Raw genomic sequence first — 24,350 nt, forward strand, 5'->3', positions numbered from 1 at the left:
CAGCATGATTACCTCTCTGTAGCCTGTGGAACGGTGACAGCATGAACACATTACCTCTCTGTAGCCTGTGGGACAGTGACAGCATGATTACCTCTCTGTAGCCAGTGGGACAGTGACAGCATGATTACCTCTCTGTAGCCTGTGGGACAGTGACAGCATGATTACCTCTCTGTAGCCTGTGGGACGGTGACAGCATGATTACTCTCTGTAGCCTGTGGGACGGTGAGATGATTAAGCCTGTGGGACGGTGACAGCATGATTACCTCTCTGTAGCCTGTGGGACGGTGACAGCATGATTGGACCTCTGTAGCCTGTGGGACAGTGACAGCATGATTACCTCTCTGTAGCCTGTGGGACGGTGACAGCATGATTACCTCTCTGTAGCCTGTGGGACGGTGACAATGATTACCTCTCTGTAGCCTGTGGGACGGTGACAGCATGATTACCTCTCTGTAGCCTGTGGAACAGTGACAGCATGATTACCTCTGTAGCCTGTGGGACGGTGACAGCATGATTACCTCTCTGTAGCCTGATGGTAACACGGTGACAGCATGATTACCTCTCTGTAGCCTGTGGGACAGTGACAGCATGATTACCTCTCTGTAGCCAGTGGGACGGTGACAGCATGATTACCTCTCTGTAGCCAGTGGGACGGTGACAGCATGTTACCTCTCTGAGCCTGTGGAACAGTGACAGCATGATTACCTCTCTGTAGCCTGTGGGACAGTGACAGCATGATTACCTCTCTGTAGCCTGTGGGACAGTGACAGCATGATTACCTCTCTGTAGCCTGTGGGACAGTGACAGCATGATTACCTCTCTGTAGCCTGTGGAACAGTGACAGCATGATTACCTCTCTGTAGCCTGTGGAACAGTGACAGCATGATTACCTCTCTGTAGCCTGTGGGACAGTGACAGCATGATTACCTCTCTGTAGCCAGTGGGACGGAAGACAGCATGTTATACTCTCTGAGCCTGTGGGACAGTGACAGCATGATTACCTCCCTGTAGCCTGTGGGACAGTGACAGCATGATTACCTCTCTGTAGCCTGTGGAACAGTGACAGCATGATTACCTCTCTGTAGCCTGTGGGACAGTGACAGCATGATTACCTCTCTGTAGCCTGTGGGACGGTGACAGCATGATTACCTCTCTGTAGCCTGTGGAACAGTGACAGCATGATTACAACAGTAGCCTGTGGAACAGTGACAGCATGATTACATCTCTGTAGCCTGTGGAACAGTGACAGCATGATTACCTCTCTGTAGGACAGTGAACAGCATGATTAACTCTCAGTAGCCTGTGGGACGGTGACAGCATGATTACCTCTCTGTAGCCTGTGGGACAGTGACAGCATGATTACCTCTCTGTAGCCTGTGGGACGGTGACAGCATGATTACCTCTCTGGAGCCTGTGGGATGGTGACAGCATGATTACCTCTCTGTAGCCTGTGGGACAGAGACAGCATGATTACCTCTCTGTAGCCTGGGGACGGTGACAGCATGATTACCACTCTGTAGCCTGTGGGACAAGTGACAGCATGATTACCTCTCTGTAGCCTGTCTTATACCATGTCTCCTTCAGAATGATGACATTTACAAGTACAGTCCAAAGGTTCACTAGTGGAGGCCCTGAATGTTCCACATGCTGATAGCGATTTAATATTGCAAAAATACAGTAACTACTAAGATACTGTAACTACAATGATACTGTAACTACTAAGATACATTAACTACAAAGCTCGGAGATGCCCATGGTATCGATCTGTCTATCGATCTGATGTTGTAACCTTGATTTGGTGTCATGCTGTAACCTTGATTTCACCACTTCCCCTGTCTGTTCTCTGTACCCACGTTTCATTTAATTTCTGTACCAACTACGTCAGTGACATTGATATTGGATATAGTCTATTCTACCCTCTTTTATCCTCTCCTCCTGTAGAATCTCCCCCCCTGTAGAATATCCTGCTCCTGTAGAATATCCTCCTCCTGTAGAATCTCCTCCTCCTGTAGAATATCCTGCTCCTGTAGAATCTCCTCCTCCTGTAGAATCTCGTCCTCCTCTAGAATATCCTGCTCCTGTAGAATCTCCTCCTCCTGTAGAATATCCTGCTCCTGTAGAATATCCTCCTCCTGTAGAATATCTTCCTCCTGTAGAATATCCTGCTCCTGTAGAATCTCCTCCTCCTGTAGAATATCTTCCTCCTGTAGAATATCCTGCTCCGGTAGAATCTCCTCCTCATATAGAATCTCCTCCTCATATAGAATCTCCTCCTCCTCTAGAATATCCTGCTCCGGTAGAATCTCCTCCTCATATAGAATCTCCTCCTCATATAGAATCTCCTGCTCCTGGAGAATCTCCGCCTTCTGTAGAACTGATCATCTTATAGAATCTCCTCCTGTAGAATCTCCTCCTCCTCCTCCTGTAGAATATTCTCCTCCTGTAGAATATTCTCCTCACAGTAGGGGGGAATCTCATCCTCCTGTAGAATCTCCTCCTCCTGAATGAGAATCTCCTCCTCCTGTAGAATCTCATCCTCTTGTGTGTTTGTGATGCTCCAGTTCTCAGTGTAAGAGGAGGAGTAGAGAGAGAATGAGAGAGAGAGAGGGAGGGGGAGGAATGAGGGAGAGAAGCGAGGAGAGGGAGTTAGGCAGTGGAGCAGATGAGGGAGAGAAGAGAGGAGAACATGTTATACTGGAGATGCCCATGGTAACACACAGTAGGGGGAGAGAATGGTAACACACAGTAGGGGGAGAGAATGGTAACACACAGTAGGGGGGAGAGAATGGTAACACACAGTAGGGGGAGAGAATGGTAACACACAGTAGGGGGAGAGAATGAGGGAGGGAAGAGAGGAGAACATGTTATACTGGAGATGCCCATGGTAACACACAGTAGGGGGAGAGAATGGTAACACACAGTAGGGGGAGAGAATGGTAACACACAGTAGGGGGAGAGAATGAGGGAGAGAAGAGAGGAGAACATGTTATACTGGAGATGCCCATGGTAACACACAGTAGGGGGGAGAGAATGGTAACACACAGTAGGGGGAGAGAATGGTAACACACAGTAGGGGGGAGATGAATGGTAACACACAGTAGGGGGGAGAGAATGGTAACACACAGTAGGGGGAGAGAATGAGGGAGAGAAGAGAGGAGAACATGTTATACTGGAGATGCCCATGGTAACACACAGTAGGGGGAGAGAATGGTAACACACAGTAGGGGGGAGAGAATGAGGGAGGGAAGAGAGGAGAACATGTCATACTGGAGATAATGGTAACACACAGTAGGGGGAGAGAATGAGGGAGGGAAGAGAGGAGAACATGTTATACTGGAGATGCCCATGGTAACACACAGTAGGGGGGAGAGAATGGTAACACACAGTAGGGGGGAGAGAATGGTAACACACAGTAGGGGGAGAGAATGAGGGAGAGAAGAGAGGAGAACATGTTATACTGGAGATGCCCATGGTAACACACAGTAGGGGGAGAGAATGGTAACACACAGTAGGGGGAGAGAATGAGGGAGGGAAGAGAGGAGAACATGTCATACTGGAGATAATGGTAACACACAGTAGGGGGAGAGAGAATGAATGAGAGAATGGTAACACACAGTAGGGGGAGAATGGGAGAGAACATGTTATACTGGAGATGCCCATGGTAACACACAGTAGGGGGAGAGAATGGTAACACACAGTAGGGGGGAATGAGAATGGTAACACACAGTAGGGGAGAGAATGGTAACACACAGTAGGGGGAGAGAATGGTAACACACAGTAGGGGGGAGAGAATGGTAACACACAGTAGGGGGAGAGAGAATGGTATACTAGGGGGAGAGAATGGTAACACACAGTAGGGGGAGAGAATGGTAACACACAGTAGGGGGAGAGAATGGTAACACACAGTAGGGGGAGAGAATGGGGAGGGAAGTAGGGGGAGAAATGTTATACTGGAGATGAATGGTAACACACAGTAGGGGGAGAGAATGGTAACACACAGTAGGGGGGAGAGAATGGTAACACACAGTAGGGGGGAAGAATGGTAACACACAGTAGGGGGGAGAGAATGGTAACACACAGTAGGGGGGAGAGAATGGTAACACACAGTAGGGGGAGAGAATGAGGGAGAGAAGAGAGGAGAACATGTTATACTGGAGATGCCCATGGTAACACACAGTAGGGGGAGAGAATGGTAACACACAGTAGGGGGGAGAGAATGGTAACACACAGTAGGGGGAGAGAATGAGGGAGAGAAGAGAGGAGAACATGTTATACTGGAGATGCCCATGGTAACACACAGTAGGGGGGAGAATGGTAACACACAGTAGGGGGGAAGATGTTATACTGGAGATGGTAACACACAGTAGGGGGGAGAGAATGGTAACACACAGTAGGGGGAGAGAATGAGGGAGGGAAGAGAGGAGAACATGTTATACTGGAGATGCCCATGGTAACACACAGTAGGGGGAGAGAATGGTAACACACAGTAGGGGGAGAATGGTAACACACAGTAGGGGAGAACATGTTATACTGAGATGGTAACACACAGTAGGGGGAGAGAATGGTAACACACAGTAGGGGGAGAATGGTAACACACAGTAGGGGGAGAGAATGGTAACACACAGTAGGGGGAGAGAATGAGGGAGAGAAGAGAGGAGAACATGTTATACTGGAGATGCCCATGGTAACACACAGTAGGGGGAGAGAATGGTAACACACAGTAGGGGGGAGAGAATGAGGGAGGGAAGAGAGGAGAACATGTTATACTGGAGATGCCCATGGTAACACACAGTAGGGGGGAGAGAATGGTAACACACAGTAGGGGGAGAGAATGAGGGAGAGAAGAGAAGAGAGGAGAACATGTCATACTGGAGATAATGGTAACACACAGTAGGGGGGAGAGAATGAGGGAGAGAAGAGGGAGAACATGTTATACTGGAGATAATGGTAACACACAGTAGGGGGAGAGAATGAGGGAGAGAAGAGAGGAGAACATGTCATACTGGAGATAATGGTAACACACAGTAGGGGGAGAGAATGAGGGGGGAGAGAATGAGAGGAGAAGAACATGTCATACTGGAGATAATGGTAACACACAGTAGGGGGAGAGAATGGTAACACACAGTAGGGGGGAGAGAATGAGGGAGAGAAGAGAGGAGAACATGTCATACTGGAGATAATGGTAACACACAGTAGGGGGAGAGAATGAGGGAGAGAAGAGGAGAACATGTCATACTGGAGATGCCCATGGTAACACACAGTAGGGGGGAGAGAATGGTAACACACAGTAGGGGGAGAGAATGGTAACACACAGTAGGGGGAGAGAATGGTAACACACAGTAGGGGGGAGAGAATGGTAACACACAGTAGGGGGAGAGAATGGTAACACACAGTAGGGGGAGAGAATGGTAACACACAGTAGGGGGAGAGAATGAGGGAGGGAAGAGAGGAGAACATGTTATACTGGAGATAATGGTAACACACAGTAGGGGGGAGAGAATGGTAACACACAGTAGGGGGGAGAGAATGGTAACACACAGTAGGGGGAGAGAATGAGGGAGGGAAGAGAGGAGAACATGTTATACTGGAGATGCCCATGGTAACACACAGTAGGGGGAGAGAATGGTAACACACAGTAGGGGGGAGAGAATGGTAACACACAGTAGGGGGAGAGAATGAGGGAGGGAAGAGAGGAGAACATGTTATACTGGAGATAATGGTAACACACAGTAGGGGGGAGAGAATGGTAACACACAGTAGGGGGGAGAGAATGAATGGTAACACACAGTAGGGGGAGAGAATGAGGGAGAGAAGAGAGGAGAACATGTCATACTGGAGATAATGGTAACACACAGTAGGGGGAGAGAATGAGGGAGGGAAGAGAGGAGAACATGTTATACTGGAGATGCCCATGGTAACACACAGTAGGGGGAGAGAATGAGGGAGAGAAGAGAGGAGAACATGTTATACTGGAGATAATGGTAACACACAGTAGGGGGAGAGAATGGTAACACACAGGGAGAGAAGAGGGAGGAAGAACATGTCATACTGGAGATAATGGTAACACACAGTAGGGGGAGAGAATGAGGGAGAGAAGAGAGGAGAACATGTCATACTGGAGATAATGGTAACACACAGTAGGGGGAGAGAATGAGGGAGAGAAGAGAGGAGAACATGTCATACTGGAGATAATGGTAACACACAGTAGGGGGAGAGAATGAGGGAGGGAAGAGAGGAGAACAGAACATGTTATACTGGGGAGAGAATGGTAACACACAGTAGGGGGAGAGAATGAGGGAGAGAAGAGAGGAGAACATGTTATACTGGAGATGCCCATGGTAACACACAGTAGGGGGGAGAGAATGGTAACACACAGTAGGGGGGAGAATGGTAACACACAGTAGGGGGAGAGAATGGTAACATGTTATACTGGAGAGAATGGTAACACACAGTAGGGGGAGAGAATGGTAACACACAGTAGGGGGGAGAGAATGGTAACACACAGTAGGGGGGAGAGAATGGTAACACACAGTAGGGGGAGAGAATGGTAACACACAGTAGGGGGAGAGAATGAGGGAGGAAGAGAGGAGAACATGTTATACTGGAGATGCCCATGGTAACACACAGTAGGGGGAGAGAATGGTAACACACAGTAGGGGGGGAGAACATGTTAGAGAATGGTAACACACAGTAGGGGGAGAGAATGGTAACACACAGTAGGGGGAGAGAATGAGGGAGAGAAGAGAGGAGAACATGTTATACTGGAGAGAATGGTAACACACAGTAGGGGGAGAGAATGGTAACACACAGTAGGGGGAGAGAATGAGGGAGAGAAGAGAGGAGAACATGTCATACTGGAGATGCCCATGGTAACACACAGTAGGGGGAGAGAATGGTAACACACAGTAGGGGGGAGAAATGGTAACACACAGTAGGGGGGAGAGAATGGTAACACACAGTAGGGGGGAGAATGGTAACACACAGTAGGGGGGAGAGAATGAGGGAGAGAAGTAGGAGAACATGTTATACTGGAGAGAATGGTAACACACAGTAGGGGGAGAGAATGAGGGAGGGAAGAGGGGAGAACATGTTATACTGGAGAGAGATGGTAACACACAGTAGGGGGAGAATGAATGAGGGAGGGAAGAGAGGAGAACATGTTATACTGGAGAGAATGGTAACACACAGTAGGGGGAGAGAATGAGGGAGGGAAGAGAGGAGAACATGTTGTACTGGAGAGAATGGTAACACACAGTAGGGGGAGAGAATGAGGGAGAGAAGAGAGGAGAACATGTTATACTGGAGAGAATGGTAACACACAGTAGGGGGAGAGAATGGTAACACACAGTAGGGGGAGAGAATGAGGGAGGGAAGAGAGGAGAACATGTTATACTGGAGATGCCCATGGTAACACACAGTAGGGGGGAGAGAATGGTAACACACAGTAACACACAGTAGGGGGAGAGAATGGTAACACACAGTAGGGGGGAGAGAATGGTAACACACAGTAGGGGGGAGAGAATGGTAACACACAGTAGGGGGAGAGAATGAGGGAGGGAAGAGGGGGAGGAGAACATGTTATACTGGAGAGAATGGTAACACACAGTAGGGGGAGAGAATGGTAACACACAGTAGGGGAGAGAATGGTAACACACAGTAGGGGGAGAGAATGAGGGAGGGAAGAGAGGAGAACATGTTATACTGGAGAGAATGGTAACACACAGTAGGGGGAGAGAATGGTAACACACAGTAGGGGGGATGAGGGAGGGAAGAGAGGAGAACATGTTATACTGGAGATAATGGTAACACACAGTAGGGGGGAGAGAATGGTAACACACAGTAGGGGGAGAGAATGAGGGAGGGAAGAGAGGAGAACATGTTATACTGGAGATAATGGTAACACACAGTAGGGGGGAGAGAATGGTAACACACAGTAGGGGGAGAGAATGAGGGAGGGAAGAGAGGAGAACATGTCATACTGGAGATGCCCATGGTAACACACAGTAGGGGGGAGAGAATGGTAACACACAGTAGGGGGGAGAGAATGAGGGAGGGAAGAGAGGAGAACATGTTATACTGGAGATAATGGTAACACACAGTAGGGGGGAGAGAATGGTAACACACAGTAGGGGGAGAGAATGAGGGAGGGAAGAGAGGAGAACATGTCATACTGGAGATGCCCATGGTAACACACAGTAGGGGGAGAGAATGGTAACACACAGTAGGGGGAGAGAATGGTAACACACAGTAGGGGGAGAGAATGAATGGGGGGAGAACACACAGTAGGGGGGAGAGAATGGTAACACACAGTAGGGGGAGAGAATGGTAACACACAGTAGGGGGAGAGAATGGTAACACACAGTAGGGGGGGGAGAATGGTAACACACAGTAGGGGGGAGAGAATGAGGGAGGGAAGAGAGGAGAACATGTTATACTGGAGATAATGGTAACACACAGTAGGGGGGAGAATGGTAACACACAGTAGGGGGAGAGAATGAGGGAGGGAAGAGAGGAGAACATGTTATACTGGAGATGCCCATGGTAACACACAGTAGGGGGGAGAGAATGGTAACACACAGTAGGGGGAGAGAATGGTAACACACAGTAGGGGGAGAGAATGGTAACACATGGTAACACAGTAGTAGGGGGAGAGAATGGTAACACACAGTAGGGGGAGAGAATGAGGGAGGGAAGAGAGGAGAACATGTTATACTGGAGATAATGGTAACACACAGTAGGGGGAGAGAATGGTAACACACAGTAGGGGAGAGAATGGTAACACACAGTAGGGGGGAGAGAATGAGGGAGGAAGAGAGGAGAACATGTCATACTGGAGATGCCCATGGTAACACACAGTAGGGGGAGAGAATGGTAACACACAGTAGGGGGGAGAATGGGGGAACACACAGTATACTGGGGGAGAATGGTAACACACAGTAGGGGGGAGAGAATGGTAACACACAGTAGGGGGAGAGAATGGTAACACACAGTAGGGGGGAGAGAATGGTAACACACAGTAGGGGAGAGAATGGTAACACACAGTAGGGGGAGAATGAATGGTAACACACAGTAGGGGGAGAGAATGGTAACACACAGTAGGGGGAGAGAATGGTAACACACAGTAGGGGGGAGAGAATGGTAACACACAGTAGGGGGAGAGAATGAGGGAGAGAAGAGAGGAGAACATGTCATACTGGAGATGCCCATGGTAACACACAGTAGGGGGAGAGAATGGTAACACACAGTAGGGGGAGAGAATGGTAACACACAGTAGGGGGGAGAATGAGGGAGGGAAGAGAGGAGAACATGTCATACTGGAGATGCCCATGGTAACACACAGTAGGGGGGAGAGAATGGTAACACACAGTAGGGGGAGAGAATGGTAACACACAGTAGGGGGAGAGAATGGTAACACACAGTAGGGGGAGAGAATGGTAACACACAGTAGGGGGGAGAGAATGGTAACACACAGTAGGGGGGGGGAGAGAATGGTAACACACAGTAGGGGGGAGAGAATGGTAACACACAGTAGGGGGGAGAATGAGGGAGGGGAGAGGAGAACATGTCATACTGGAGATGCCCATGGTAACACACAGTAGGGGGGAGAGAATGGTAACACACAGTAGGGGGAGAGAATGGTAACACACAGTAGGGGGGAGAGAATGGTAACACACAGTAGGGGGAGAATGAGGGAGGGAAGAGAGGAGAACATGTCATACTGGAGATAATGGTAACACACAGTAGGGGGGAGAGAATGGTAACACACAGTAGGGGGGAGAATGGTAACACACAGTAGGGGGGAGAATGAGGGAGGGAAGAGAGGAGAACATGTTATACTGGAGAGAATGGTAACACACAGTAGGGGGGAGAGAATGGTAACACACAGTAGGGGGAGAGAATGAGGGAGAGAAGAGAGGAGAACATGTCATACTGGAGATGCCCATGGTAACACACAGTAGGGGGAGAGAATGGTAACACACAGTAGGGGGGAGAGAATGGTAACACACAGTAGGGGGGAGAGAATGAAGGAGGAAGAGAGGAGAACATGTCATACTGGAGACAGTATTCAGACCCCTTCATTTTTCCACATTTTGATATTTTACAGCCGTATTCTAAAATGGATTAAGTAAATAAAAGCATAAAGATTTTCCCTTCACTGGAACTAAGAGGCCCGAACCATGAACAACAGCCCCAGACCTCCTCCACCAAACTTTACAGTTGGCACTATACATTGGGGGCAGGTAGCGTTCTCCTTGCATCTGCCAAACCCAGATTCCTCCGTTGGACTGCCAGATGGTGAAGCGTGATTCATCAGTCCAGAGAATGTGCTTTATACCACTGCAGTCGACACTTGGCATTGCGCATGGTGATCATTAGGCTTGTGTGCGGCTGCTCGACCATGGAAACCCATTTCATGAAGCTCCCAACCAACAGTTATTGTGACGTTGCTTCCAGAGGCAGTATGGAACTCGGTAGTGAGTGTTGCAACCGAGGACAGGCGATTTTGATGCGCTACGCGCTTCAGCTTGTGTGGCCTACCACTCTCGCGGCTGAGCCGTTGTTGCTCCTCGATGTTTTCACAATAACAGCACTTACAGTTGACCTGGGCAGCTCTAGCAGGGCAGAAATTTGACAAACTGACTTGTTGGAAAGGTGGCATCCTATGACGGTGCCACGTTGAAAGTCACTGAGCTCTTCAGTAAGGACATTCTACTGCCAGTGTTTATCTATGGAGATTGCATGGCTGTGTGCTCGATTTTATACATATGTCAGCAGCGGGTGTGGCTGAAATAGTGGAATCCACTCATTTGAAGGGGTGTCCACATACTGCTGTATATGAGTATCTAGCTTATCATTCTAACTGTTTCCCTTGTAATGCCTTCTATCTTTGTGATTGAATACCCATGTATTTCAGGAATGTATTTGTTAGGTTACATTAAGTAACCCTGTCTCTGTACCTCTCTCTCTCTCTCCCCTTCTCTCTCTCTCTCTCTCTCCCCTTCTCTCTCTGTCTCTCTCCCCTTCTCTCTCTGTCTCTCTCTCTCTCTCTCTCCCCTTCTCTCTCTCTCTCCCTCCCCCTCCCTCTCTCCCCTTCTCTCCCTCTCCCTCCTCTCCCCTTCTCTCCACTCTCTCCCACTCTCTCTTCTCTCTCTCTCTCTCTCTCTCTCTCTCTCCCCTTCTTCTCTCTCTCCCTCTCCCCCTTCTCTCTCTCTCTCTCGCTCTTCCCTTCTCTAGGTAAATATGTGTACCAGCCGATGACCAACGTGTGCCACCTCCCCAGCACCCCAGTGCCTGCCACGCCCACAGACCACCCCCATACCATGGACCTGACAGTCTCATTGGCCGAACGCTTCCTCATGACCGCCCCCGCCTTCCAAGCCCCGCCCTGCCTGGAGTCGCCAAAGTTCTGCATCATCTCAGACCTCTTCGTGGACGACTACATGGTCAAACGCATCAATGGGAAGATGTGCTATGTCCAGAGACCTCAACCTTCGACCATGCCCAGCCCGCCTCAATCACATCCCCCTCACCCCCGGTCCAAACCCCACCCCCAACGGACCCCCAGACACCACCCACACCACCAGCCCAGACCACACCCCCAGGGCACCAAGCCCAGTGCCCTGGGGGACAAGGTCACCACCCCCAAAATAGACCACTGCTCCTCCCCGGCCAGCTCTGAGGATTCTGGGATAAATGCACTGGGCGGCCATTACATGGAGTCATGTGACGAGGGTTCTGAGGAAGAGGAGGAAGACGAGGAGGAAGTGGAGGAGGAGGAGGATGAAGACTTAAGTAGTGATGGAGAGTCTAGTCCACTAAGTATGTGGAATCAAGATGAGTGTTCTCTGCTCTCTCCGTCCAGGTCTCTGGTGGAGATTATTGAGAAGATTGAGACAACTGTGTGAGACAACTTGCACTGTCGCGTTGAAATGGAGACGATGAGACCGTGATCTAGCCGGTTCAGCTTAGAGCCACACACACACACACACACACACACACACACACACACACACACACACACACTAGCCTGTCAACGTTCCTCTAACTACAGTATACTAATCGTACAACATCAAAACAGTGACTTATGAACTTTGACCTTTCACCTGTTATAGCATGGTTATCTATGACCTTTCACCCTTTTATAGCATGGTTACCTACGGCCTTTCACCCTGTTATAGCATGGTTACCTACGACCTTTCACCCTGTTATAGCATGGTGTACCGACCGCATTCTACTCTGGAGGGATTTCACTTCTCTTTCCAGACCAGTAGTCAGCTGAAAGAACCCACAAGTGAACAAGAGCACAAATGTAGGAATAAGTGAATGTGATCTAGTCCATGACCCAACACACTTAAAGAAGAGCACGATGTGACCATTCTGAGGATTCTAAGTCATGAGGCTACTGCTTTTTACACAAGAATCAAGGTTGAAACCCAAATGGCACCCTATTCTCTATATAGTGCACTACTTTAGACCAGGACCCATAGGGGATAGTGCACTACTTTAGACCAGGGCCCATAGGGGGTAGTGCACTACTTTAGACTATGGCCCATAGTGGATAGTGCACTACTTTTGACTGTGGCCCATAGGGGATAGTGCACTACTTTAGACCAGGGCCCATAGGGGATAGTGCACTACTTTAGACCAGTGCCCAACTTTAGACCAGGGCCCATAGGGGATAGTGCACTACTTTAGACCAGGGCCCATAGGGGATAGTGCACTACTTTAGACCAGGGCCCATAGGGGATAGTGCACTACTTTAGACCAGGGCCCATGTGTGATGATGAATCTGTGACATCACGGGCATATTAACATCTGAAGTCTTTTACAACACTGCACATGTTTACAGGCCACACCCACAAACAACACTGATGACCTATAACAGGACTTATCTCCACCGGCGGAGGAGGGGTTACAGCGTCCAGACACACCCAGTGTCCTGCCAAGGCTTTCTGACAATCATCTGACTAGAATCACCCCCCTGTGAACATAGACCCTGTGCATGTAGCTGCCTGAGGAGTCACAGCCCAGGACAGGAATCTCAGTGTATTACAGACACAATGCAGAGCAGTAGCAGTGGGACGAGGACGTTGTTCTGACCACGACAAAACAACAACAAGAAGACCTGCTGTGTGTCTTGTCTGTCTCTAAATGATTGCTCCAATCACATGTTGAGGGTCTTGAACAAAGCACACCTTTCTGATCTATTAACACACAGAAACTATAGACACGCACACGCACACACACACACACACACGCATATATATACACGCTTTGTAGGTGAATTTCTATTCCTCTCTGATTGAAAGAGAATCGTAACATCAGGGATAAAAAAATATATACGCTTTAAAACATCACTGTAAATACAGATGCAGGATCTTAATTTGATCACCGTGTTGCAGGACAACTTTCCTGCAATGCAGGAAATGTACAACTTGTTGTGTATTTGAGGTTTTAAAAGGCTTCTGAAGTTTCTAAATTCCACTTTGAAATTTCAGACTTGATTTCCATCTATCAACCCCTACAAAAATGTAAATTCATTAAAATCCTGTTGATGCAGGGTTCATTTCATACTGTAGCAAACTGGCTCAAATGAAGATCCTACATCTGTACACATACAGTCAAATGATCACATATTACAGAGGAAATATCAAGCAAACCATGATCTGATTTTTCTAATAAATGTTTTCACTAAAAAGAGGCTGCCTTGTGTGTTTTGTGTGGTGATTGAGTCCCAAGAAGTGAGTTTGTCATTTTAACATTTCTATCAGCATATATCTCTAAAACAGCATTACAATACATCCACCAGCTACAGTAGAGATATAGGATTAATACAGTACAGTATTACCTCACTGTCAACAGTAGAGATATAGGATTAATACAGTACAGTATTACCTCACTGTCAACAGTAGAGATATAGGATTAATACAGTACAGTAGAGATATAGGAGTAATACAGTAGAGAAATAGGATTAATACAGTACAATAGAGATATAGGATTAATACAGTACAATATTACCTCACTGTCAACAGTAGAGATATAGGATTAATACAGTACAGTAGAGATATAGGAGTAATACAGTAGAGAAATAGGATTAATACAGTACAATAGATATAGGATTAATACAGTAGAGTAGAGATATAGGATTAATACAGTACAGTAGAGATATAGGATTAATGCAGTACAATAGAGATAGGAGTAATACAGTACAGTAGAGATATAGGATTAATACAGTACAGTAGAGATATAGGATTAATACAGTACAGTAGAGATATAGGAGTAATACAGTACAGTAGAGATATAGGAGTAATACAGTACAGATATAGGATTAATACAGTACTGTAGAGATAGAATTAATACAGTACAGTAGAGATATAGGATTAATACAGTACAATATTACCTCACTGTCAACAGTAGAGATATAGGATTAATACAGTACAGGGGAGATATAGGATTAATACAGTACAGTATTACCTCACTGTCAACAGTAGAGATATAGGATTAATACAGTACAGTATTACCTCAGTCAACAGTAGAGATATAGGATTAATACAGTACAATATTACTTCACTGTCAACAGTAGAGATATAGCATTAATACAGTACAGTATTACCTCACTGTCAACAGTAGAGATATAGGATTAATACAGTACAGTAGAGATATAGGATTAATACAGTACAATATTACCTCACTGTCAACAGTAGAGATATAGGATTAATACAGTACAGGAGAGATATAGGATTAATACAGTACAGTAGAGATATAGGATTAATAAAGTACAATATTACCTCACTGTCAACAGTAGAGATATAAGATTAATACAGTACAGTAGAGATATAGGATTAATACAGTACAATGGAGATATAGGATTAATACAGTACAGTAGAGATATAGGATTAATACAGTACAGTAGAGATATAGGATTAATACAGTACGGTAGAGATATAGGATAAATACAGTACAATATTACCTCACTGTCAACAGTAGAGATATAGGATTAATACAGTACAGTATTACCTCACTGTCAACAGTGGAGTTACAGGATTAATACAGTACAGTAGAGTAGAGATATAGGACTAATAAAGTACAGTAGAGATATAGGATTAATACAGTACAATAGAGATATAGGATTAATACAGTACAGTAGAGATATAGGATTAATACAGTAGGGTAGAGATATAGGATAAATACAGTACAATATTACCTCACTGTCAACAGTAGAGATATAGGATTAATACAGTACAGTATTACCTCACTGTCAACAGTGGAGTTACAGGATTAATACAGTACAGTAGAGTAGAGATATAGGACTAATAAAGTACAGTAGAGATATAGGATTAATACAGTACAGTAGAGATATAGGATTAATACAGTACAATTTTACCTCACTGTCAACAGTAGAGATATAGAATTAATACAGTACAGTATTACCTCACTGTCAACAGTAGAGATATAGGATTAATAAAGTACAATATTACCTCACTGTCAACAGTAGAGATATAGGATTAATACAGTACAGTAGAGATATAGGATTAATACAGTACAGTAGAGATATAGGATTAATACAGTACAGTAGAGATATAGGATTAATACAGTACACTATTACCTCACTGTCAACAGTAGAGATATAGGATTAATACAGTACAGTAGATATATAGGATTAATAAGGTACAGTAGAGATATAGGATTAATACAGTACAATATTACCTCACTGTCAACAGTAGAGATATAGGATTAATACAGTACAGTATTACCTCAGTCAACAGTAGAGATATAGGATTAATACAGTACAATATTACTTCACTGTCAACAGTAGAGATATAGCATTAATACAGTACAGTATTACCTCACTGTCAACAGTAGAGATATAGGATTAATACAGTACAGTAGAGATATAGGATTAATACAGTACAATATTACCTCACTGTCAACAGTAGAGATATAGGATTAATACAGTACAGGAGAGATATAGGATTAATACAGTACAGTAGAGATATAGGATTAATAAAGTACAATATTACCTCACTGTCAACAGTAGAGATATAAGATTAATACAGTACAGTAGAGATATAGGATTAATACAGTACAATGGAGATATAGGATTAATACAGTACAGTAGAGATATAGGATTAATACAGTACAGTAGAGATATAGGATTAATACAGTACGGTAGAGATATAGGATAAATACAGTACAATATTACCTCACTGTCAACAGTAGAGATATAGGATTAATACAGTACAGTATTACCTCACTGTCAACAGTGGAGTTACAGGATTAATACAGTACAGTAGAGTAGAGATATAGGACTAATAAAGTACAGTAGAGATATAGGATTAATACAGTACAATAGAGATATAGGATTAATACAGTACAGTAGAGATATAGGATTAATACAGTACAGTAGAGATATAGGATTAATACAGTAGGGTAGAGATATAGGATAAATACAGTACAATATTACCTCACTGTCAACAGTAGAGATATAGGATTAATACAGTACAGTATTACCTCACTGTCAACAGTGGAGTTACAGGATTAATACAGTACAGTAGAGTAGAGATATAGGACTAATAAAGTACAGTAGAGATATAGGATTAATACAGTACAGTAGAGATATAGGATTAATACAGTACAATTTTACCTCACTGTCAACAGTAGAGATATAGAATTAATACAGTACAGTATTACCTCACTGTCAACAGTAGAGATATAGGATTAATAAAGTACAATATTACCTCACTGTCAACAGTAGAGATATAGGATTAATACAGTACAGTAGAGATATAGGATTAATACAGTACAGTAGAGATATAGGATTAATACAGTACAGTAGAGATATAGGATTAATACAGTACACTATTACCTCACTGTCAACAGTAGAGATATAGGATTAATACAGTACAGTAGATATATAGGATTAATAAGGTACAGTAGAGATATAGGATTAATACAGTACAATATTACCTCACTGTCAACAGTAGAGATATAGGATTAATACAGTACAGTAGAGATATAGGATTAATACAGTACAGTAGAGATATAGGATTAATACAGTACAGTAGAGATATAGGATTAATACAGTACACTATTACCTCACTGTCAACAGTAGAGATATAGGATTAATACAGTACAGTAGAGATATAGGATTAATACAGTACAGTAGAGATATAGGATTAATACAGTACAGTAGAGATATAGGATTAATACAGTACAGTAGAGATATAGGATTAATACAGTACAGTAGAGATATAGGATTAATACAGTACAGTACAGTAGAGATATATGATTAATACAGTACAATAGAGATATAATTAATACAGTACAATAGAGATATAGGATTAATACAGTACAGTATTACATCACTGTCAACAGTGGAGATATAGGATTAATACAGTACAGTAGAGATATAGGATTAATACAGTACAGTAGAGATATAGGATTAATACAGTACAGTATTACCTCACTGTCAACAGTGGAGATATAGGATTAATACAGTACAGTAGAGATATAGGAGTAATATAGTACAGTAGAGATATAGGATTAATACAGTACAATTTTACCTCACTGTCAACAGTAGAGATATAGAATTAATACAGTACAGTATTACCTCACTGTCAACAGTAGAGATATAGGATTAATAAAGTACAATATTACCTCACTGTCAACAGTAGAGATATAGGATTAATACAGTACAGTAGAGATATAGGATTAATACAGTACAGTAGAGATATAGGATTAATACAGTACAGTAGAGATATAGGATTAATACAGTACACTATTACCTCACTGTCAACAGTAGAGATATAGGATTAATACAGTACAGTAGATATATAGGATTAATAAGGTACAGTAGAGATATAGGATTAATACAGTACAATATTACCTCACTGTCAACAGTAGAGATATAGGATTAATACAGTACAGTATTACCTCAGTCAACAGTAGAGATATAGGATTAATACAGTACAATATTACTTCACTGTCAACAGTAGAGATATAGCATTAATACAGTACAGTATTACCTCACTGTCAACAGTAGAGATATAGGATTAATACAGTACAGTAGAGATATAGGATTAATACAGTACAATATTACCTCACTGTCAACAGTAGAGATATAGGATTAATACAGTACAGGAGAGATATAGGATTAATACAGTACAGTAGAGATATAGGATTAATAAAGTACAATATTACCTCACTGTCAACAGTAGAGATATAAGATTAATACAGTACAGTAGAGATATAGGATTAATACAGTACAATATATAGGATTAATACAGTACAGTAGAGATATAGGATTAATACAGTACAGTAGAGATATAGGATTAATACAGTACAGTATAGGATAAATACAGTACAATATTACCTCACTGTCAACAGTAGAGATATAGGATAATACAGTACAGTATTACCTCACTGTCAACAGTAGAGATATAGGATTAATACAGTACAGTAGAGATATAGGATTAATACAGTACAGTATTACCTCACTGTCAACAGTAGAGATATAGGATTAATACAGTACAGTAGAGATATAGGATTAATACAGTACAGTAGAGATATAGGATTAATACAGTACAGTAGAGATATAGGATTAATACAGTACAGTATTACCTCACTGTCAACAGTGGAGTTACAGGATTAATACAGTAGAGTAGAGATATAGGACTAATAAAGTACAGTAGAGATATAGGATTAATACAGTACAGTAGAGATAGGATTAATACAGTACAATATTACCTCACTGTCAACAGTAGAGATATAGGATTAATACAGTACAGTATTACCTCACTGTCAACAGTGGAGATATAGGATTAATACAGTACAGTAGAGATATAGGATTAATACAGTACAATATTACCTCACTGTCAACAGTGGAGATATAGGATTAATACAGTACAGTAGAGATATAGGATTAATACAGTACAATATTACCTCACTGTCAACAGTGGAGATATAGGATTAATACAGTACAGTATTACCTCACTGTCAACAGGGGAGTTCATTGATCTTGCCACCCCTCTCTTCCCTCCCATCCACCACTTCCTCCTTCCCTCTCCCTTTCTCTCCCCTCCCCTTCCCGCCTCTTCCCCATTCACAACTCTCTTATCTTCCTTCCCCTCTACGCCCCCCCTTCCCTCCTTCCCCTCTACTCCCCTCCCCTTCCCTCCTTCTCCTCTACTCCCCCTCTTCATCCTTCCCCTCTGCTCTACTCCCTCCCTCCTTCCCCTCTACTCCCCTTCCCTCCTTCCCCTCTACTCCCTCCCCTTCCCCCCCTCTACTCCCCTCCCCCTTCCCTCCTTCCCCTCTACTCACCTTCCCTCCTTCCCCTCTACTCCCTCCCCTTCCCTCCTTCCCCTCTACTACCCTCCCCTTCCACCTCTACTCCCCTCCCTCCTCCCTCTCTACTCCCCTCCCTCTCTACTCCCCTCCCACCTCTACTCCCTCCCTCCTCCCTCTCTACTCCCTCCCTCTCTCCTCCTCCCTCTACTCCCCTCCCCCTCTCTCCTTCCTCTTTACTCCCCTCCCTCCTTCCTCTTTACTCCCCTCCCCCTCTCCTTCCTCTCTACTCCCCTCCCTCCTTCCTCTTTACTCCCCTCCCTCTACTCCCCTCCCTCTACTCCCCTCCCCCTCTCTCCTTCCTCTTACTCCCCTCCCTCCTTCCTCTTTACTCCCCTCCCTCTCTCCTCCTCCCTTTACTCCCCTCCCTCCTTCCTCTTTACTCCCCTCCCTCTCTCCTCCTCCCTTTACTCCCCTCCCTCCTTCCTCTTTACTCCCCCCCCCTCCTCCTTCCTCTTTACTCCCCTCCCCCTCCCTCCTTCCCCTCTACTCCCCTCCCCCTCCCTCCTTCCCCTTTACTCCCCTCTACTCTACTCCCTTCCCTCCCCCTCCCTCCTTCCCCTCTACTCCCCTCCCTCCTTCCTATCTGCTCCCTCCCTCCTTCCTCTCTGCTTCCTCTCTGCTCCCATGAAGCATTCATCATTTCCACTCTAGTGTGTTTCTCACCACCATGCATTAGTTAGCAGCCAGAACCACCAGGAGATAGCAGCCAGAACCACCAGGAGATAGCAGCCAGAACCACCAGGAGATAGCAGTCAGAACACCAGGAGATAGCAGACAGAACCACCAGGAGATAGGAGCCAGAACCACCGGGAGATAGCAGCCAGAACCACCGGGAGATAGCAGCCAGAACCACCGGGAGATAGCAGTCAGAACCACCGGGAGATAGGAGCCAGAACCACCGGGAGATAGGAGCCAGAACCACCAGGAGATAGGAGCCAGAACCACCAGGAGATCGCAGCCAGAACCACCAGGTGATAGCAGCCAGAACCACCAGGAGATAGAGACATCTGCTCTACAAAGACACCTCTCTCTCTATCCACCCATCATGATGTGAGTCATGTGTCCAAAGGGGGAATTACCGGTCCCCTGGGGCCCTTTGATAAATATGCTAATAGTTTTCTTCACATGCCTGTCAGCAAAAGGAATAAAATATGTTGGTAATGGATGACAGTTACTCTAAATGAATTGAAGTTTTCCCCCCTCTAGTGATAGATGTGTACTGCTGTTGTTTTCTTGTCTTTGTTTTTGTCCTGCTCCAATAACACGTCACCAGATTGGGTCTGCTGGATGGTGGGGATTTCTACCTGGGGATTAACCCTCTGACTCCCTGATCTGTACCTCTGTAATGACATTATAAACGGAGACACCTTTCCTTCTCAAAACAAGGTCTGTGCCTACTGCCAAATTACAGATACTGGTAAGTGAGGATTCGTTCAGTCAGTCACTTGCATGAACACAGAAATTGGTTATTAGAACAGCTCAAAACATTTCCATCATGTTCTATCCTCTTATCACTTATGTGACCTCTCTCTTCTTATCTTCTGGAGAGAAAGAATGAGAGGGAGAAATAGAATGAGAGAGGGAGAAATAGAATGAGAGAGAGAAATAGAATGAGAGAGAGAGAAATAGAATGAGAGGGAGAAATAGAATGAGAGAGAGAAATAGAATGAGAGAGAGAAATAGAATGAGAGAGAGAAATAGAATGAGAGAGAGAAATAGAATGAGAGGGAGAAATAGAATGAGAGGGAGAAATAGAATGAGAGAGAGAAATAGAATGAGAGAGAGAAATAGAATGAGAGGGAGAAATAGAATGAGAGAGAGAAATAGAATGAGAGAGAGAGAGAAATAGAATGAGAGAGAGAAATAGAATGAGAGAGAGAAATAGAATGAGAGAGAAATAGAATGAGAGGGAGAAATAGAATGAGAGAGAGAAATAGAATGAGAGGGTGAAATAGAATGAGAGAGAGAAATAGAATGAGAGAGAGAAATAGAATGAGAGAGAGAAATAGAATGAGAGGGAGAAATAGAATGAGAGAGAGAAATAGAATGAGAGGGTGAAATAGAATGAGAGAGAGAAATAGAATGAGAGAGAGAAATAGAATGAGAGGGTGAAATAGAATGAGAGAGAGAAATAGAATGAGAGAGAGAAATAGAATGAGAGGGTGAAATAGAATGAGAGGGAGAAATAGAATGAGAGGGAGAAATAGAATGAGAGGGAGAAATAGAATGAGAGGGAGAAATAGAATGAGAGGGAGAAATAGAATGAGAGAGAGAAATAGAATGAGAGGGTGAAATAGAATGAGAGAGAGAAATAGAATGAGAGAGAGAAATAGAATGAGAGAGAGAAATAGAATGAGAGGGTGAAATAGAATGAGAGAGAGAAATAGAATGAGAGAGAGAAATAGAATGAGAGAGAGAAATAGAATGAGAGGGAGAAATAGAATGAGAGAGAGAAATAGAATGAGAGAGAGAAATAGAATGAGAGGGAGAAATAGAATGAGAGGGAGAAATAGAATGAGAGGGAGAAATAGAATGAGAGAGAGAAATAGAATGAGAGCGAGAAATAGAAAGAGAGAAATAGAATGAGAGAGAGAGTGCCTGGGAGACAGGAGAGAAATAGAATGAGAGAGAGAGAGCCTGGGAGACATGAGAGAGAGAAATCGAATGAGAGAGAGAAATAGAATGAGAGGGAGAAATAGAATGAGAGAGAGAAATAGAATGAGAGAGAGAAATAGAAGTAGAGAGAGAAATAGAATGTGCCTGGGAGACAGGAGAGAGAGAAATAGAATGAGAGAGAGAAATAGAATGAGAGGGAGAAATAGAATGAGAGAGAGAAATAGAATGAGAGAGAGAAATAGAAGTAGAGAGAGAAATAGAAGTAGAGAGAGATAGAATGAGAGAGAGAGTGCCTGGGAGACAGGAGAGAGATAGAATGAGAGAGAGAAATAGAAGTAGAGAGAGAGAAATGAGAGAGAGAGTGCTTGGGAGACAGGAGAGAGATAGAATGAGAGAGAGAGTGCCTGGGAGACAGGAGAGAGATAGAATGAGAGAGAGAGAGCCTGGGAGACAGGAGAGAGATAGAATGAGAGAGAGAGATAGAAGTAGAGAGAGAGATAGAATGAGAGAGAGAGCCTGGGAGACAGGAGAGAGATAGAATGAGAGAGAGAGCCTGGGAGACAGGAGAGATAGAATGAGAGAGAGAAATAGAAGTAGAGAGAGATAGAATGAGAGAGAGAGAGCCTGGGAGACAGGAGAGAGATAGAATGAGAGAGAGAGAGCCTGGGAGACAGGAGAGAGATAGAATGAGAGAGAGAGAGCCTGGGAGACAGGAGAGAGATAGAATGAGAGAGAGAGAGCCTGGGAGACAGGAGAGAGATAGAATGAGAGAGAGAGCCTGGGAGACAGGAGAGAGATAGAATGAGAGAGAGAGAGTGCCTGGGAGACAGGAGAGAGATAGAATGAGAGAGAGAGAGAGCCTGGGAGACAGGAGAGAGATAGAATGAGAGAGAGAGAGCCTGGGAGACAGGAGAGAGATAGAATGAGAGAGAGAGTGCCTGGGAGACAGGAGAGAGATAGAATGAGAGAGAGAGCCTGGGAGACAGGAGAGAGATAGAATGAGAGAGAGAGTGCCTGGGAGACAGGAGAGAGATAGAATGAGAGAGAGAGAGAGCCTGGGAGACAGGAGAGAGATAGAATGAGAGAGAGAGAGTCTGGGAGACAGGAGAGAGATAGAATGAGAGAGAGAGTGCCTGGGAGACAGGAGAGAGATAGAATGAGAGAGAGAGAGCCTGGGAGACAGGAGAGAGATAGAATGAGAGAGAGAGCCTGGGAGACAGGAGAGAGATAGAATGAGAGAGAGAGAGCCTGGGAGACAGGAGAGAGATAGAATGAGAGAGAGAGCCTGGGAGACAGGAGAGAGATAGAATGAGAGAGAGAGCCTGGGAGACAGGAGAGAGATAGAATGAGAGAGAGAGAGCCTGGGAGACAGGAGAGAGATAGAATGAGAGAGAGAGAGCCTGGGAGACAGGAGAGAGATAGAATGAGAGAGAGAGTGCCTGGGAGACAGGAGAGAGATAGAATGAGAGAGAGAGAGAGCCTGGGAGACAGGAGAGAGATAGAATGAGAGAGAGAGAGTCTGGGAGACAGGAGAGAGATAGAATGAGAGAGAGAGTGCCTGGGAGACAGGAGAGAGATAGAATGAGAGAGAGAGAGCCTGGGAGACAGGAGAGAGATAGAATGAGAGAGAGAGAGCCTGGGAGACAGGAGAGAGATAGAATGAGAGAGAGAGAGCCTGGGAGACAGGAGAGAGATAGAATGAGAGAGAGAGTGCCTGGGAGACAGGAGAGAGATAGAATGAGAGAGAGAGCCTGGGAGACAGGAGAGAGATAGAATGAGAGAGAGAGAGCCTGGGAGACAGGAGAGAGATAGAATGAGAGAGAGAGCCTGGGAGACAGGAGAGAGATAGAATGAGAGAGAGTGCCTGGGAGACAGGAGAGAGATAGAATGAGAGAGAGAGAGCCTGGGAGACAGTAGAGAGATAGAGCTTCTCCCTAGAGGGGAGAAAGCCATTCACATCACTTGTCAATCATAATAGGTTCCAAATTGTCTCAGTCCAGAAGGCTTGTGCAGCCTCGCAGAAAAACACCCTCTTATCATACTCCTGTTCCCAACTCAAACCCACAACAATTATTTGAACGTATTTCCATTTAATTGGTCCGTCGACACGCTTCGCACACAGGAGAAAGAAAGACAACATTATTTCCCCGGTTTTCTCAAGCTATCAATCTTCCTCAGGCGGGGAAAATGAGTGAGAGAAGAAGAAAACAGTCATTGTTAATGTGCTCATGAATATTCTCCCTAATGGAAGTGAAATGAAGTGGTTCTCTCTCTGTGTGGGTGGTGGGTGGTGGGTGGTCTGGAGGTAAGAGGGGAAGATGATGACGGAGAGAAGGGTGGATGGAGGGAGGAGAAGAGGAGGAAGATGATGACGGAGAGAAGGG

At 44.8% G+C, this 24,350-nt stretch overlaps 1 protein-coding gene across 1 annotated transcript in view; it reads left to right on the forward strand.

Annotated features, from left to right (window-relative positions):
* Positions 1-13,699, forward strand: part of LOC135531434 (UPF0524 protein C3orf70 homolog A-like) — a 48,275-nt gene extending 34,576 nt beyond the window's left edge. Inside the window, exon 2 of the mRNA XM_064959483.1 lies at positions 11,236-13,699. Coding sequence (XP_064815555.1) covers positions 11,236-11,906 — 671 coding nt within the window. The 3' untranslated portion in view covers positions 11,907-13,699. The remainder of the gene's footprint in view (positions 1-11,235) is intronic.
* The last annotated feature ends 10,651 nt before the right edge of the window (positions 13,700-24,350 follow it).

The sequence above is a fragment of the Oncorhynchus masou genome, chromosome 5, assembly GCF_036934945.1.
Source record: "Oncorhynchus masou masou isolate Uvic2021 chromosome 5, UVic_Omas_1.1, whole genome shotgun sequence".
Lineage (NCBI taxonomy): Eukaryota > Metazoa > Chordata > Actinopteri > Salmoniformes > Salmonidae > Oncorhynchus > Oncorhynchus masou.